The sequence below is a fragment of the Macrobrachium nipponense genome, chromosome 14 (genome assembly GCF_015104395.2).
Source record: "Macrobrachium nipponense isolate FS-2020 chromosome 14, ASM1510439v2, whole genome shotgun sequence".
NCBI classification, from domain to species: domain Eukaryota; kingdom Metazoa; phylum Arthropoda; class Malacostraca; order Decapoda; family Palaemonidae; genus Macrobrachium; species Macrobrachium nipponense.
This window is the reverse complement of record NC_087207.1, coordinates 77,673,943-77,692,518: the sequence shown is the minus strand read 5'-3', so window position 1 is coordinate 77,692,518 and position 18,576 is coordinate 77,673,943. Positions and strand designations below refer to the sequence as shown.

At 34.8% G+C, this 18,576-nt stretch overlaps 1 protein-coding gene across 1 annotated transcript in view; it reads right to left on the bottom strand.

Annotated features, from left to right (window-relative positions):
* The window catches only part of LOC135226276 (uncharacterized), a 28,494-nt gene extending 13,119 nt beyond the window's left edge, over positions 1–15,375 (bottom strand). Inside the window, 23 exon segments of the mRNA XM_064265718.1 lie at positions 50–207; positions 302–479; positions 574–758; positions 1,042–1,173; positions 1,314–1,325; positions 1,327–1,500; positions 1,590–1,836; positions 1,918–1,997; positions 2,253–2,403; positions 4,453–4,638; positions 4,738–4,875; positions 5,013–5,123; positions 5,766–5,878; positions 7,277–7,450; positions 7,656–7,800; positions 7,997–8,090; positions 8,684–8,787; positions 9,259–9,393; positions 9,492–9,673; positions 9,765–9,896; positions 11,325–11,514; positions 14,067–14,156; positions 15,259–15,375. Of these exon segments, the coding sequence (XP_064121788.1) occupies positions 50–207; positions 302–479; positions 574–758; positions 1,042–1,173; positions 1,314–1,325; positions 1,327–1,500; positions 1,590–1,836; positions 1,918–1,997; positions 2,253–2,403; positions 4,453–4,638; positions 4,738–4,875; positions 5,013–5,123; positions 5,766–5,878; positions 7,277–7,450; positions 7,656–7,800; positions 7,997–8,090; positions 8,684–8,787; positions 9,259–9,393; positions 9,492–9,673; positions 9,765–9,896; positions 11,325–11,514; positions 14,067–14,123 (3,078 nt within the window). The 5' untranslated portion in view covers positions 14,124–14,156; positions 15,259–15,375.
* Between the last annotated feature and the right edge of the window lie 3,201 nt (positions 15,376–18,576).

The following is an 18,576-nucleotide window of genomic DNA, read 5'->3' as shown; positions in this document are numbered from 1 at the left end:
TTTTGAATTCACTTATTTCAAAGTTCAAACCAACATTAGTCAACCTTACCTGCACAGGACCATCAAAGGTCACTTTGTTATCAATTCTGCTTGCATTAAGGGTTATCGCATTGTTTAATATCCTGGAAATACTAACACCATCAACTATGTCATCCAAGACTGTTAATCCACCTTCAAAAGTCACTGTTCCAAAAATCCTGCGACCAGCTAGTTTGAAAGAGTACAAGTTTGTTCATTTAAAATCTGTTAATTTTGATAACATAGAACATTACACATTTTCAGAAATACGTCTAGACCTTACCATTAATACCACTTATTACTTCTGCTGCCAGGTTAGATTTGAAATCCTCCAATCTATAGCCAGCAACAGTTCCAGCGACAGTAGAATGTCCGAGTATGGTAATTTTATCGAAACTTTTCTTTCCTGATACTACTTGGTCACCATTTAGGAGGAGAAGATCCAACTCTCCATTTCTGACCTAAATTTTTCCAGCGAGATGTCACAATTAGAAGAGATGAAGTGAAAAAAAAAAAAACATACTTAACACAAAACAAAGAGAAACCCCAACTAACCTGCACATCACCAAGCATGCTACCAATTGTTACCATATCAGCGACAACATCCTGGAAGGTCACAGGTCTGTTTATGATTTCGTTGGAGTTCCTCAAATAAAAATCATCAGGTACAGACAAACCATTCAGTAGGCCTTTAATAGTTATACCTTGTAGGGCTTGGAGATCAGCAAGCTTATGCGAACCTGCATCAGACAAAAGTTTTCAGAACAAAATTTTCATGGTCTCAAATATTTACCAACTACTATTCATAAAAAATTAAAAATTACATAGTTGCATTACACTAACAAAATGTAGAAACCAAATTCAAAAAGGATATTTTCAGAAAAATTTGAAAGATCCATGATTAAATCTTTCATAGCTAAAACTTCAGGAAAAGATTTTAATATTAAACTCTCATATATCAGTTAAACAAAATTCAAACCATAACACCAATCCAAATTTAAGAACTGTAGCCTAACACACTACCAGTAATAATCTGAGTTTCCCCAGTATTATGCAGAAGAACATTTTTGCTTGCAGTGACAGGGTCCAGAGGAGTCACAGGGTTCAGAGTCTTGATCGAGGGTGCAATTAAGTTGCCCTTTATAATGAGAGGACCTGTAATTCAAATTTCTATTACATCAGCAATTATGAATGACTATCTGTTTGCAACAACCAAGCAAACTATGTATCAAAAATTGGCAATTTCTATATTTTTCGATGTATAAAGCTGTCTGCCTACAATAAAATCAACTTGCCTGTGAACGTTTGAGTAGCACCCTTCAACAAAACAAGGTTCTTCAGGAAGCTTGAAAAATCGCGGTCCATTTATATTCTTCACAATAATAGAATTAGTCCTTAGAGACTTCACAGTAACTTCTGAAGTTATCCTTTGTTCAGTTACTGTTAACAGGAGGTTGTCTCTGGAAACTTTTTTACCGCCCACTGAAAAATACTACTACTTATCATTCAATTCTTATAAGTGGGTATGAAGTTAAAATTTATACAGCTCACTAAATCAAGAGAAGGCTTACCAGTTCCCGATACTACGAGGAAATTTGCTTGTAGTTTACCAAAAGTCTTCTTCCCGATAATGTTATGATTACCAGTCAGTTTCACTATTTCGGAGAACGGAGTTCTTGGAAAACCTGGTCCACTTATAAAGTCAACAGTAATCTGTCCACCATTTGTTACAATAAACTCTTCCAGTTTCAAGTTCGGAATATTATAATCTTGATTAATGCGGATGACGTCATCAAATGAAGCACTAACACCATTTACCTGCAATTTTGTATATGTATTCCTCGCTCATTTCTAGAGTATAGTTTCAAATCTGTTACACAAAGAAAAAGATTGACTTACCGTATTTGCAATAATGGAATTCACAGAGCATCTGTTTCCACTTGAACAAATTATCTTTATTCTTGAAAACTTCACACCATCTGAAAGATAAGATTTCATCACCAACACTTACTAAAACATTTATCCCTTTAATTGAGTTACGTGCTGCGGCTTCCAAGTTAACCAAGAGATATTAATCTAGTAAATTATTACAGTAACTCACAAAATGCAAATAGCTCTTAAATTTTTTCTTTCAATTATTCTTCTTCAGTGATCAGTTAATTGTTGAACACTATACTATACACAGCAGGATCTAGACAGGTAAGCCAGTTACGAAATAAACTATACACTCTTACCTAGATCAGTTTGTGAATTTATGTTCTTGGCTTCTTGCAACAGTCGTTTGACAATGTTCAGTCTCTGTCGTGCTTCTTCTATCGTGGCTATTAACCCATTTAAGGCTTGTACACCAAGGTCAAAGCTCAATCCTTGTGACAGAACTACAATCTGAAAAGAAGTGTCAGAAATGCAGTTAAATTTCTTAAGTATTTATAGAACTACATATATGTATGTGAGGAAGCCCAGAACATGCTCCTTAAAAGAAAGTGGCAATTTGTTAAGAGAATGCATCGAAGTCTACTAAAAATCCCTCTGCTAATGAAGTCTGTAAAGACTCGTGATCTCTGCTATCTATCTTAACACTAATTTTGGGCTTTAATACAATTACAAATGGATCAGCAAATACACAGACCAGCACTGAACAAAACTTAATTTGGCAAGATCTCAGACACTCCTACATTTTTCATTACATTAAGTCAAGCTACAGAATGTTTCAGCAACATTCATTATAGCTGTAGCAGGTTCCACCAGGTCAAACTTACTCCGCAATGGGCACCGCCTGTAGTTTTAAATGAAAAGCAGCTTTGAGAAGGTGCCAGTGCCAGACTGAGAATATGCTGTGGACCGTATTAAGAAAACGGTGGTATGAGTGAAGGTTAATGAAAAAAATAGTGACATCTGTTAGCCCTGGAAGGAAAAGTGATTGGAGGATCTATATAGCTTAGACTTCTGAAAGTTCCTCGTGTCACTGTGCCAATTGAGAAGTCATCCAATAAATAGATTGGGAGCTCAAGAAAAGCAAACACAGAATTGTGAGTTACCCAAATGATAAAGTCGAGATCTTGCATTGGTTTTTAATACATTTAGATTAAATATACCAATTTTAGGAGAACTGACAACTATCAAACAGTTACGGTGACGACACTATTAAAAACATGATTCAGATAACCAAGAAAAAAAATTTAAGATTGTCCTGTTGGGTGAGATGGGCGAGAAAGAATATAAGCTATAGTTCTACAAACAGAAGGTTACCTGGTGAATGTGAATATCCCATTCAAACTTTTGAAAGACTTTCAGGAACAAAACTGAGCAGAACTCAAAATCTGTTCAATTTCAGAAAGGAGAGAAGAGGTTGAAGGACGCAAACACCGGTTTCATACAGTAAGAATTCTGTAAGGTTTAATTTTGGAAACAAAGGCAACAAGAAGCAAGTTCTACTTTTGTCTCAGATTTAAAGATCCTACAGGATATTAAGTATTAAAGATCAGAAGATATTTGAAGACTGATTCATGAAAATTTTGCCATATAAACAAGCACTGGGGTACTTTCGACATTCAATACTTTAATTACTAAGCGTTTCAGATAGTGAAGAGACTTTAAAAGTATCAACGGAATGAAGTAAAAGGCTAAATACATTTCAACTACAGGCCAACACTAAGTACACTAACAGTACTTCCTCTCTGTAAGGAAGGACTAACAGCACTACCTCGGAGGTGGAAAATAGTATGGGATTGCATATTTTATTTGGGTATAACAGTAATATTTAGTGAAAATAGGAATAAAAATTAAACTGGAAGAACAATGCAAAATACATTAGCGAGACAGATTAGCAGTATATTGACAGGATGGGTAGCATGCTGTGAGAGAGATGACTATACTCTTTTTCATCTGTCCATCCCCCTGTGGTGTTTGAGTATGGTAACACTGCGTCCCAGGCTTTAGATAGTTACACTGTGTGTAAGTTTTACGGTAACACAGTGTAACTATCTAAAGCCTGGGACGCAATGTGTAAGTTTTAGGTAAATAAAAGTATATCTGGGTGTACATTTGCAACTGAAAAGTTAATAATTTACTGTATGCGAATTACACCGTTAATATTCGAAATAGGATATTATTATGATTGTTGAATGTAAGCTGAATGTAACCATCTAAAGCCCGGGACACAGTGTTCCATACGCAAAAACCACAGGCGGATGGACAAATGGAAAAAAACAGAGTATAGGTTCAAAGGAAAAGGAGACAGGCTAAGTCGAGTTGGATAAACTGCATCGTGACTAAGGAAATCTTAAGGCATTCACAAAACAGGGCAGAAAGTCGAAGTCTAAAATTTAGCCCATACTAAATTTAGAAAAAATAAATTTAAAGATTACCCTGTCACTATCCAAGATTACAGGCAAGATTACCTTACCAGTCAAAAAAAAAGTCTTACAAACTTACGTTCAAGATGCTAGTAAACTGTGCCGTAACTTTAAGGTTACCCCTAATAGTAACAGAAGTTGTAAAGTTCTTTGGTCCATCAACCTTAGTTGCTTGTTGAACTCTTCTGACCAGATCAGACAAGCCATCATTTGCTATGGTATTCTTGAGAGATTTACACCAGACCAGGGAATCATCGTAATACTTCTGTAAATTTAATTCATTGTGCATGGTAAGTCAATGTACCGTATATACTTCTATACAGAAAAAATTTAAATTTACAAAGGATTGATAAACAATACTTACTCCCAAGGGATTCAGATACTCGAAGGAAACATAGTAGGTTAATGGTCTATTTGCTGAAGTATCAAATGGATTTGCTACAGTCAGCAGCAGCTTGTTAAGTGTAACTGGCAAATAAACAAAGGAGGCTGACACCACACCCTGCAATGAATTTTTTAATATACAAAATTATGAGCAATTGTCTAAACAGATTTTTAATAACTCATTATTTGAATTTTAATATTTGAAGAAATTACTTAGGGTACAGTACAAAAACTGGGTACTACATAAATACCCACCAGACCAGAAACTTTTTGAGTTGTCTGTATAAACCGCCAACCATTGTATTGGTAGAAAAACACTCCTGACTGTCCGTTAACTACTGCCAAGAGAAATTCACCTTGTGTTCCCTTGTAAGAAAACGAAATGCAACATATATTAGTATTAGCTTTAAGACTTCCTAAATTTTTAAATTTAAGAATTAAAATTTATTACTCAAAAATTTTAAATAAAGTCTGGTTTCTAGCAAGAAAATTGTCCTAAAGTCTGCACTTATATAACAAACCTATAGCTCTGCTTTTCCACAGAATTATAGTACACATTTCTTAAGTTAACTTATCTACATTGCTTTGCTAGCTTCCTTTGTGATTGGATAACTGAATCACCAATAAGGGATGTGGATCATGAAAACTATCTCTGAACCTCAATAACCAGAGAAAAATAAACCTATCTTAACAAGAATCATAAAATGTAAAAAAAATTTTTAACCTAGAGTTCAATTTAAGTTTTGTTGCTCGTGTTTACATGATACAGACCCATTCCCTGTCCTTCCGAAAATTAAGTAAATCATTTTAGTATGGAATTTTCCTCCATTTTCTACGGTTCATTTTTATTAACTTTTACGTAGAACTTTCACTAGTTTCAATTTATCAACAATTAAAATCTTCATAGTCTTCCTAATTAACATCACTAAAATTTCAGTATATATGGAGTCTTATAATCTGTTAAATACCGAAAAAAGCAAAAGCTTTGTATTAAATCTCAACTCTTACCTGATACACTATCCATTGTCGGGCACCATTAGTTCTGATACACTGGAATGGCACAAACTTGCCATTATCATACTTATAGATCACAGAGTCCACTTCAAAATCCTTGTTACCTTCTGAAAATGCAATTTTAAAAGTTAAATACTATTCTGGTTTTAGTTTTCAATAATAAAATATTACTCATTGCCTATAAAATTAACAAAGCACAATCCCAATAAGTTAACTACGCACCGGGCAAGCACAAAGTTTCTAATTTCAATGTTAAAATTTTCAAGCAGCTAATTTCAATTTAAGCAGCATTTTGCCAATGCTAATAACCCAAAACTGCTTTTACACTTATAATTAGCACAGTTTAACAGTTTATATTCCAAAGGATGGCAGCAATTGGTTTTGATCTCTGTCTGCTCTACACATCCGTGCCTCTGGCTTATCTTGTGTGCTATTTTTACAAAAGTTACTGTACTGCACAGTTGTGAATTAATTTTACTGCCATAAGCAGTGTATTTTAGCATAGTAAAGATATTCCTCACTCCATACTAAAATTTGAAAAAACTTTCTGGTCAAATTAAGTTATAAAAATCCATTACAGTATAGAAAATTCTCTCCTAGGCTTCACAATGAAACTCCAGTCCATTGGACTTTAACAAGAACAAAGTTGGGAACGGTAAGCAGAATGCTAAATGCAAAAACACTGACAGGAGTAAAAGTACAAATATTAAACTAGTTTACAGGTAGTTTGTCGAGATCAACTAGTTTACAGTTATGCAGAGGTCAATCGCACAAGTGAGTTTCATCAAAGCATTGGGCCAAAAATAAGATTAATTTTTCTTAGAACATTTTTGGTAAACTTTAGCTCCAACCCACCTTTTACGTATTTTCATTTATACTAAAGGTCTTAAAAATAGATAAAGTCCCCCATTATTCCCCTCTAGATTATTAAACCTTAACATAAGTTACAAAGAACCAAGACTAAAAATTTAAGTCTTCCTAAATAATGACATAAAAATTAATGAATTTAAAGTGGAAAAAACTTACTGATAATTTTTTTTAAGTTTATATCACCACTGTCATTTAAAATCCATGCCCTCATGTTATGAATGGCAGGGTAGGAATAGGAGACTTTTTGGAGATGGGGGGGGGGGGGTGGAAGGTATGTCAAATGTCAATATGAAACATTTAACATTATTCTACCTAAACTTATTCAAATTCCATACCAAGTACTACTAGAAACTCAAATACGCCGATCGGATAGGGGACTGCCACGTTAAAATGTAAAGCTAAAACTATAAAGAAAAATAACTCCTTATGCTGATCAGGATGATTTATAGTTTAAAACATGTGCACAGAACCTAAAATAATGGTAATCCACTTGCTGTTTTTCCCATTAGAGGAAGGCTACGCAATGTCTAAGTATAACCACTAACGCCCTTTTAAACTAAATACGTACGTAGTATCAAAGATCTAAAAACCACCATAAAACTACCAATAAAAATACCAAGAATACTGATGCTTACTTCTGTCAATTCTGTATTCATTTGCAACAGCAAGGAAATATTCAGAGCTTGCTCCCTCGGTAAAGCTGAAAGCAGTCCAGTCACGAGCGCCAGTAGTTCTTATACGCTGGAATGGGTTCAGAATTCTCCTATGCAAGTCGTACACATAGATTACACTGTCGATCTCCACATTCCCTGAGGATATTGTTCGTCTTTGCAATTATGCAGCCATTAACAGAATTTTGCTAATATTTATAAATTAAGAATTATTAGATTTTCAACACTAGGTTAGTACAGAAACTCACCCATATCTAAGGTTTGCAAGTACAGAAAAAATTTTTAACACTAGGTTAGTACAGAAACTTACCCATATCTAAGGTTTGCAAGTACAGAAACTTACCCATGTCATCTTTATGGTTTGCAACAGCTAGAAACTGTCTAGAAACTATCCTGAAAGCTTCTAACCCAGAAGCATATTTTGTACCAAATCCTGCATTATCAATTTTATCATAATTTGGGAAGATAATGCCATTTTGTGTGGTTGTCTGTAATAAATCATACATATTACAATAGACTGGACTACAAATCGTTACTGCAATCATTCATTTCAAAATCACTTTCAAAATATTACTCAACTGCGTCCCAGTTTTCAAGTCGCTTACATTTACACAGTATTCTAGGAATTCTAGATTTATGAATTTCACATGTCCATAATAAAAACTTTACCAAGCCAGAACTTACCTGTAGCTGAAAGACAACACTCAACAGCTCTCCATACCTCTGTACTGGATCATACGAGTTTGCAAATGCAATAAATGTACTCTCCCCAAACTCCCTGCAAGTTAACTTTTTGTTACTACATTACTACTCACTGTATGTAAAGAAAATGCTTCACAACTCAAAATTATATAAAATCCTAAATATGTTTAAGAATGAAGAGCTACTATAAAAACTAATTAATTTTCCATTTGAAAGTGTCAACACTTCAAATTCTATAGAATAATAATCTCTCAGATCCAGCATTTTCGTGTACCTCAATAAGTCTGGTACAAATACACAGACCAGATAAGTTTAATTCCTAATGACATCTAGTAATATAATTTGCAAATTTATTAATTTGAGGGTCTTATATTTTAAGTTAATTCACTGAATCAGACAATTACATTAAATTACATTTTAAGTATGAAAAATTCTAAATTAGGTGTGCCATTTTCAACTTGCATAGTACAATTATTCACGCCTCATTCCCATTTCTAATAAGAGCTTACAACCCTATCTATTATGGTTTAGAAATTCTCATTTTGAACTTCCAGGTTACGCACAAATATGAAATGGAGAACCAAATTGAAACATCCATCGACTTCCTAATCTCACATTGACAAGATACCTCCATCTTTATACTAAAACATTGCTCAATTGGTTACCTACCACACAGCAACATCCTGAGCAGTTTGTGTTTTCAGAGCTCTTTTGAATTCTACCTTCAGTCCATCTGACCAGGTTATCCTGTAGACTCCACTACCAGATCCTTTCTGTTAATGTACAAGAACTCCAATAAAGACCAGATCAAACCTTTAGATGCAGTTCCAATAAAGACCATATCAAATTAATAGCTGTACTTTATAAACTTTTTAAGCCGCATGGAATTTCTATATTCTGGGAAAATCATAATTTAGTAAATTTGCGACAGGATACCCAACAGGTTTTTAAGGAAAAAAATTAAAACCACCATGCAACAAGCATACTGCAACTTTCCCACTAATTACCTTAGGGATTTCTAGAAAAAATGTGCTTTATTAGATTATGGATTCCATTGAGATTCCATTAAAAATGTGCCTAAGTTAGGGATTTCATAAAAGACGTGCTTAATTAGATTAGCAATTTCATAAAAAAATGCTTAGACAATTATGCAGGTTAAATTAAATTCAGATAAGATCTGAAGAAAAATGTTAAACGGCCAAGTAGCGACTACTTGAAGTTCAAGAGTACTTTTTTACACTTACCCTCAAAGAATCCTGAACTTCCTGTTCTAGTGTCTCCACACAAACAACTTCGATAAAAACATTGAGCTTTAAAACTGGTATACACTTCTTTGCACCTAAGGTACGGGTCTGGGTCTTCTGCAGTGTGTTGCGTGCCTGGAAATTTTTGTTTATTAAGAGTTTTGTCAACTGAAAAAAAGTGCACAGAACTCATCACAATCTTACTTTTGCAGAAAACAAGGTCTCAAACCTACCACGTCTAACATATACACGTGCAAATTTCCCGGATTATCAATGCTATAGTAATCTTCTGTCACAAGCCAGAAGAGTAAGTTCAGGTGCTCAAATACCTCCATCGATATGGCATTTACTGGTGAAGTAAAAGTTCTCAGGTGACTGTTGACATTTCCATCCAAACCAGAAAGTTTATAGAAACCTGGAAACATCAAATAACGCTTTAAGTTATGAAACTCAATTGGCTAACCTTACCGATATGATATCCATTAATTCAACAACAATTCCGATACCTTTTGTCTCCTTTGAAAGGATACTCTCTATAGGATGAGATCTTTTCTGACGTTTCCTGATATCCTTTAGTTCCTTAACATTATTCCTTAGACTTTGTACAGCATTCGAGCGAAATCTTTGAAGCTTATTTTCTGTAGGAAGAAAATTAAACTTAAGCCACTAGTCATAACCAAGACCTTAAGTCCATTGACGTACAGGCAGTCCCCGAATTACGAAGGGTCTGGCTTACGACATTCCGAGGACAAGGCGCTTTTCAATTACATTTATCAAATTATTTCCAGGGTTACAGCGCATACAACGCTGATCTGGCACAAGAAATATGACACCAAAAATGCAAAATGACCAATATTTTGAAGTTTTTTTTATGAAAAATGCAATAAGAATGCAGTTTACAGTTTTGAATGCACCCAAAGCATTGAAAGTAAGGTCTTTAGGATTTTTGACGATTTTCTGCTTACGACGGGTCTCAGAATGGAACCCCCTTCGTAACCCGCAGACTGCCTACTGATAATTTAATAAGTCTGAAATTTAAGACTGCATATACTGTTGTATAGTCATCAAATTTCATTAAACTGCATATTACGCATATTAACGTTTCTACACTGACCAGTCCCTTAACTGGACCTTGAATTATCTATTATAAAGTAGAAAACAAAAATCACGTCTAGAGTTAGGGGTTGGGGTATCCACTTACTTTACAATACCCCTTTTTCTTTACAGAAACTAGGTTAGTTTTACCACCTAATCTTTTAGAACTCTAAGACTATAGGAACATTGATAAAAACTGTTGCTAGAAAGCAGTTTTACCACCAAATTCTTTTTAGCTTTATTCCAAAGAATTGCAAAAAACAGTCCCTAACAACTTCTAATACAAAAATCCCTTTAAACATTAAGAGCTATAGATCGCCCTGTCATGCAGACTTTAAAAGTCTGCTCTACATTAAGCCTACCTTTGCTTCTTTTAACCTCCGGTTATTGAACTACAATTTTGTTATGTTTGTCTCTTATCTACTAAATAATTACCAATTCAACTGGAAGATTATTACAACTGCAAGTGTTTAGCTCCCACCTATCCCAGTTTGAATCAAAGGTCTCCTCGTACTAATGTCTGCTGGAGCCTCACACATTTTATGTATATGAAGTGTGGCTAGAAATTGTAGACTAATAACCCACATTTTAATAGAGGACGAAGTCATTCGCCAATAGTAATGAAGAATTTACAACAATTACCTACCTCATACCTATAAATGAATACACGAGCACAAACTTAGAATTACCAGAAGCAGGAAATGTCAGGACTAAGCTAAACTAAGCATTTCCCTATATGGTACATTGCTATTTAGTTCCGTTTAGTAAGCTGATTGATATGTCTTGTATACAATGCTTTGTGTTCTCTACCATTACACAAGCAATTTATCACCATTAGAATTCTTATAAGGTCTAAATTATCTCAATGCACACAGTATTAATAGGGTGCTGTCATTATTAAACCCTCACACATGCAAGATCTAAAAGCATACAAAAACCTTGGTTGATACTATCCAAGGTAGTGTCCTTACCCAACTCTCCACCGCCAAATAAATTTAATCTACTGCTAAATCCAGTCCATAACCTCTCAAGCATTCCCGAACTTCCCTCCTCTGTGCCTTCATCATAGATTCCGTTAAACTTCACGGTGCCTTCATCAGATATGCCTTCATTGCCTATGTCTCCTTCAGCAGTTAGGACTCGAGCTGGGCCTCCATTTACCTGTTAAAAGTTAAGACAATTCATTACCTATACAGCATATCCTACTCCTATTTGAAAGGAATTCGATTAACATCTGTTCACTAAAATGGCTCTGAACAGTGGATTTTGATAAAAAGGTATAATTAAGAGTGAAGACAGTGGCAGGTATAACAACTAATACCCAAAAATCAGCAGTCCTGTTACAGGAAGTTTAATAAGATAAAAGGACAATACAAAACCTTGGTTCAGCACAAAGTTTGTTACTTTAAACTTGCAGTTAATGAGTAGAAGGGATTTATGAGGAGTTAACTATCTGGAATTAGTTCAGTTTACTAAGTAGCTAAGTGAACTTTATTAAATGGCAAATTTGTTATTAAAAGTCATGACCACTACATGAATTTAAGTTTTTCTCAATGAAGGTGTTACCCATTGCAGCAGTATGTAAGGTAGAGGTGGTACTGGAATGGTAGATCTAGAGGCAACATTGCCCTTGTTCGATTAGTTTCATCAAAAATAGCATTAAGTCAAGCACTACACACTCCCAGCCATACAGCACTAAGATAGTGAAAAAGAGGCAGTCAAGTGTGGTTGGACAGCAAAGTTGATTGAGAAAAAGATTATTAAAACCCTCAGTTGCACAAATATATAAAATTGGGGAGACTGAAAAAATGAAGTGGGAGTTGAGGTTAAGTAAAAGACTAAATAGTCTGCAGCTAGGGGCTGATGAGACTACAATAACACTTTGGCAATACCAATAATGCATACCATGAGAAGCCTTAGTCCCCAACAGGGATCAACAAACTGGCTCTTGCGACTGGAGTGCCGAATTCATTTTACTTCAGCACGACAGCAGGACTTTGGGTAATGAAAATGATCAGCCTGTCTCTGATAAGTACTATCCACTGAAAATTACCATTAAGCTAGACCTGACCACCTTGTCTTCTGCGATACAAAGTTAGAACTACAAACGTTCATTGACCAAGATGAAGCCATCTCAAACAGCAAACCAGAAAACACTACAATTCACCTTTGGAAATGATCTGGTTATTTCTTCAAAAAGCTGAATTTGAGTTTATGGATTTATATTCTACACCTATCCAAAAACAAAGTGAAAAGTTTTAAACACTACTGCTTTTCCAGTGTCTCGCGTGGCTTTAAAGAGTAAGCCATTTAAAGGGCCGAGGGCGAGAATAAAACCTTACGCGGTTCGAAATACAGTTAATATCTGCCTATATTTTCGTTATTTTAGTTACGTTTTATGCCTTAAAGTAAAGTGATATCTAGCATCTATTCACCCCTCCACTCAGCCAAGGTTGTGAGAAGCCCAACAGCCTCACGTGACCAAACACCAATACACCAACAGTGGCACTTCAATAGTAGGCAATGTCAATGAGAAGTCGGAAGGTGCTTACTGCTAGTATAACACTTTTCAATGAATGGACTTAGTCATGACACCCCAGCAGTGAGGCTAAAAGGCCGATTAAAAAAAAGAAAAAAAAAGTGAGAAACATACGTCGACGATGCCAACATTCAGCAAGGTACCAAAGTAAAAAGTTAGCGATTTTCTATTAAACATTGCAATTAAGAATAACCGAGGCTAATATCAATATGTAAGTGTTTGGAATGTGCATTGGTCAATAACCATAGTATGGTGTACTAAAGATTTCAAACATTACTGAAAACTTTGAAGAGCGATTACCGTTTTGCAGTTTCAAGTAATTGCTTAAATTCGAATAATTATTGGATCATCTTTAAACCACTCCTGTTAATGCATATTTGTTGTCTTGTGCAGTTCAGCTTAGTTTGATAAAATTAAGCTTAGTTTGATAAAATTATGAAAAAAAACAGACATCTGCGTGACGTCACAGCTATCTATTTACATCTTTATCAGTGAGAATTTAGGAAAAACTAAACTAACGTTTTTGTATGATAATTGAGTATTTACATGCAAAGCAGGAGTGTCTAGGATAAAATAAGACCGCAATGTGCTTATGACAACGAACATAGAAGACTGACTGACGGACGGACGACTGACATACATGTTGCGTTCTTATGCTAACAAAGATAGTAATTATAATATCATACCCTGGTAACATTAGGTTACCAAGTAAAACTTTTTTGGTAGATCTATATTACTATTCCGCGGCGGCCTAGACTGTGGCAGTTGCGGTTTTTCTATGCAGTTTTACATCCCGAACAAGAATTTTAAGTAATATTTATTCGGACGACTGTAATTAACCCCAAGGGGCCAGTACTAAACACTGCGAAATACATTGTACGCCCCAATCTCTAGTGGATGTCGTATTCGCGGTTACGTTCCTTGCAGTCCGTGCGGAACTATTCTGTAGAATTACCGCTTTTTTTAAATTTAATATTTGTGTGTTTTGGGGCGAGTCCTTTTGCAGGCAATCGGAAATAATACTCTTTATTAACCTCCCCTCATACTACATTGTGACTACTTTTTAATACAGTTTTAACACCACAAATATTAATCATCTGTAAGCCCCAAAAATTATTTTCCTTTGGGTAAGTTTAGGATTTAGACCAAAACCAAAGAACAAAAAGATACTCACCAATCCAAGTAATGGAAGAACGCCTGTGAGCAGGACCAACCTCGGGTCCAGCAACATTCTCAGTTCGCTAAGCACCTAATTCACTTAGGTCTGTAAATTAATTACAATATTAGCCAACTAAAGTGATCAAAGCTGCCAACTGGCTTCCTCACCACAAGAATAAATCAACTCATTTACAGTTCAAAAAGTTTTGACACCACAGTTCTAATAAAAAAAAAAAAATTAATTTCAAGAAAAAAATAGTGACTTCACACTTCAATATTAACTACATCAAATGGTTGTTAAAAATTTGTGAAGGATTCCTACACAATACACTAAATTCCACTCGCCAAAACTAATTCTGAAAATTTTTACTTCTAAAAGTCGTAATTATGATAACCTTTATGTGACTTCCATAGAGTTCTACATGGTCAGTTGTGGACAAGTTTATATGCATCAAAATATAAAGCACTTTAACTAATTCCTGTATCTTAAGTCTTAAGCCCAATAAAATAAAAGATTGAAAGACTTAAAAAAAAAATTCTATGTTCACCTTCGCAACCAAGTACCTATATTGGGGAAATGTTAACCTATCTCCCAACTAAGTCACATAAAAAGGAATACTGCAACACAAACTTAACAAGCGAAAAACGCTTAAAATGGAAATACTTGCAAAACCTAAATACTTACAAACGCTTTATAAACGAATACAATAAAAGGACAGAAAAACTTAATTCCTCCAACTAGATTTATAAATTATTTAAATTCTCTTCACGCAACTCTCATTACGCCTAAGCAAAACTTTCAAATCGCCAGGACCTGGTCATCAACGAACAAAGATACTAAAAGCTAGAGAGAAAAACTAGGGTTAAATAGAGGATATGGGTAACCAAATTTGTGATTTTTACTTAATTACATAAATTAGAAGTTAATGAATTCGACGTAAATAACGTACATTTGACAAACATTAACCAAGATCTACCACATATAGTACTACACCTATCGTTTACTCAAAAATAATGATAAACCACATAACCATATATTTATAAACAAATGGTATACTAGCAACTATATGTTTATATACAAAATTGTGGATGCATAAAAATTTCCCAGTAGCTATAATATCTAACTAAAACAACACCTGTCACGTGTGTGTAATCTCATTGAACTTAGAAATGAACCTTATAATATAGACACTGCTCACAATACTTACTTTTACACTAAAAACACAAACACTCTGAAGAAACCTAACTGAAGAAGAAGTTGTAAAACGAACTGAACGTTAGTTTGTTTTCATTGCCAGGAGCCAAAGAATGGACTCTCGAAAACCAGGTTTGGGAGATTGCAGCGATACTTCCTAGATGGCGCGTTTTAATCTCATTCCGGAATTACCGTCCATAGATGTCTCTGTCGTCACATTTTTTATCTTTTTATAGTTTTGGGAAGATTTTTCTTTCCTGCGCTTGTATATAAGCAAAAGGCATTCACTTGAACCTTTTCCAGGAACCCAGCTACATCACCCTCTGTAAATATTAACAGAAAGTAACACAGACTAACGGCGAATATTCAAGCCTCCAAAGAATGTGGTGTTCATTAGGAAGATGTAGTACAAGGAGGTAAAGGGAAATAGAGAAAAAGAGATATCTCTCTTATTCAAAAAGAAAAATAAATTGATAGATTAATAAATAGATAAAAATCTATTAAAATGCAAGGAAAAGAGTATTGGGGTAGTAATGCATTTGTCTTCTGAACTTTTTAATTGGTAAGATAGATTAAATGCAGCATAAATAAATGCTCGATGGGCGCTGCTAAGATCCTACAAACACACACACACACACACGCAAACCACCACCACCACCACCACCAACATATTGCATGCAAACTGGAATCCCGAACGGTAAATAGGCTAGACATGCAAAAGGTACAAAAATAATTTCGAAAGAGGACGATTTAGAACGGATGTTGTCACGATGTCAAAACACCGCAGAAGAGAAATAGGACATTTGTTTGACATTAATTCAAATAATAAAAATCGATGAATTTTTGAAGAATGTTTCAATTTTATCGTGAACTTATGCTTGAAGTACACAAACTTTTATTTTTCGAATTTTACAAATCTTTGCGTATTAGATGAATCACAGTTTAATCAAAAGTGAATTGGATGTAGAATTTAGGCCATCAGGTCATTCAGCGCTGAAACGGAAATTGACAGTAGACGGTTTGAAATGTGTTAGGCGAGGGTGGAAAGTAATATGGAAGAGAATATGAAAGAAGATACAGTAAAAGAATGTTAATGGGTAGAAGATACTATGTGAAAATAACTTTGGAGTACTACGTGTTAAGTACGTATAATTCGACTGCCATATTGATGAGTTCTTTTTTAATACGGCTGGGGAACAATTTTCCAAGAGTTTTTGATCTCATGCGATTGCAGTATTGAGATGTTATTATTGTTATTATCATCATTATTATTCTTGGTGATGCTAAAGATATTGTTGTTGTAATTTATGTAATTGATAAAAAATGAAGACGACGAGTATTATAAAGACCTCAGTGACATCACTGATGAAATGGGGTTGATCAAAATGAGGTAATAAGAGAAATGACAGATCATACAGAAGGCATCTTCTCTCGTCTTCTACGTCTCTCCCTCATCTCTTTGAAGTCCTCCTCCTTCGTGATTGTCGGCCGAGTTTTTCGTGGCTCCCGTCCGCGCACTGACATATTCCTTTCATTATCTCGTTTCCTCGTTTACTTTTTCCTCTCCCCTTCGTAAAAGAAGGTCAGCCTGGAACGAAACCCAACGACCATTAAATTTTTCTTTGTTTATTTTTTGGGGGGCTAGGGACGTGAAAATAATGGAAATAAAAATAACTTAAATTTTTTTTTAGTTGAGACATGAAAATAATGGAAATGAAAATAACTTTAAATTTATTTGTTTTTGGTTGGGATGTGAAAATAATGAAAATGAAAACAACTTTAAATTTTTTTTAGTTGGGACGCGAAAGTAATGAAATATAAATAACTTAAAAACAATTTTTTAGTTGGGACATGAAAACGATAAAGGAAACAAAAACAAATTTTCTTAGCTCTGACATGACAATAATGGAAAAGTAAAAACAATTTTTTTCTTAACTCGGACACAAACACGAAAAAAGATGAAAATGAAAACATGAAAGGAAAGGAGCTTTGGGAGACATTTCGCCCTTTGGAAAAAAGGAGGTTATAGGATTCACGGAAACAGAAAGGATACGATTTCAAGGATTATTTTTCTTTTTTAAATGTAAGGACTATGTCATATCCTTCTTTAGGAAATGGTTGATTTTATTTTACCCTTCACCTTCTCTTACTTCCTAATGAACACTTTGTTCTTTGGAAGCTTGAATATCAAGTCAGTGGCCCCTGTGGTGGGCTTGTTCCATATGAATAGGGTTCATCTTCTGTATAATAATAATAATAATAATAATAATAATAATAATAATAATAATAATAATAATAATAATAATAATAATGGGAAGAAGGACTGATAAAAGTAGACGAAGATCCAGAAATAAACAGTGACAGGAGAATGACAAACAGAACACAGGAATGGCACTACAAACCAATGCACGGACACTACATGAGACAGACTAAAGAATTGGCCAGCGATGAACTCAAGAAGGAAACAGAAGGGATGATTACAGCGGCACAAGATCAGGCCCTAAGAACTAGATATGTTCAAAGAACGATAGATGGAAATAACATCTCACCCACATGCAGGAAGCGAAATATGAAAAACGAGACAATAAACTTCATAGCAAGCGAATGTCCGGCCATTTGATGCCACAATGCCATGGGACACCAGAGTAGATGAGAAAGAAAGAGAAAAAATTTGATAAGTATCAAGACCTGAAAATAGAAATAAGAAGGAAATGGGATATGCCAGTGGTAATTGTACCCATAATCATAGGAACACTAGGAGGCACGATCCCAAGATCCCTGAAAAGGAACCTGGAAAATCTAGATGCCGAAGTATCTCCAGGACTCATGCAGACGAGTGTGCTTCTAGAAACAGCGAACATAGTGAGAAAAGTGATGGACTCCTAAGGAGGCAGGATGCAACCCGGAACCCCACACTATAAAAAACCAGCCAGTCGAATAGGATGACTGTGATAAAAAAAAAAAAACTAATTTTCTCCACTACATTCCAAAGGTAGCCAAATAAATTACCTGTTTCCTCTTGAAAACTCAAAAATTTATTCCTTTGGCACATTTTCAACTTAATTAATATTTGCTATATTCCAACTTATGGTAACTTATTTCCAAAATCTTCCGAGTTTTTCCACATAACTTCAGTCCAATGCGACACGTTTAGTTTTACGACTGAAGTAGTAATAAAGCAAGAATTACCCCTGGAGATTCGCATGAAGCACATTTTCTTAATCAATTTATCGACTTCAAGTAATTTTATAAGACGTCTTTCTTAGTGGTGCGAAAAGAAATACGCCGTTGAATTATTCGAAGAACGCCGTGGAATATTTCTGTTTTCGGT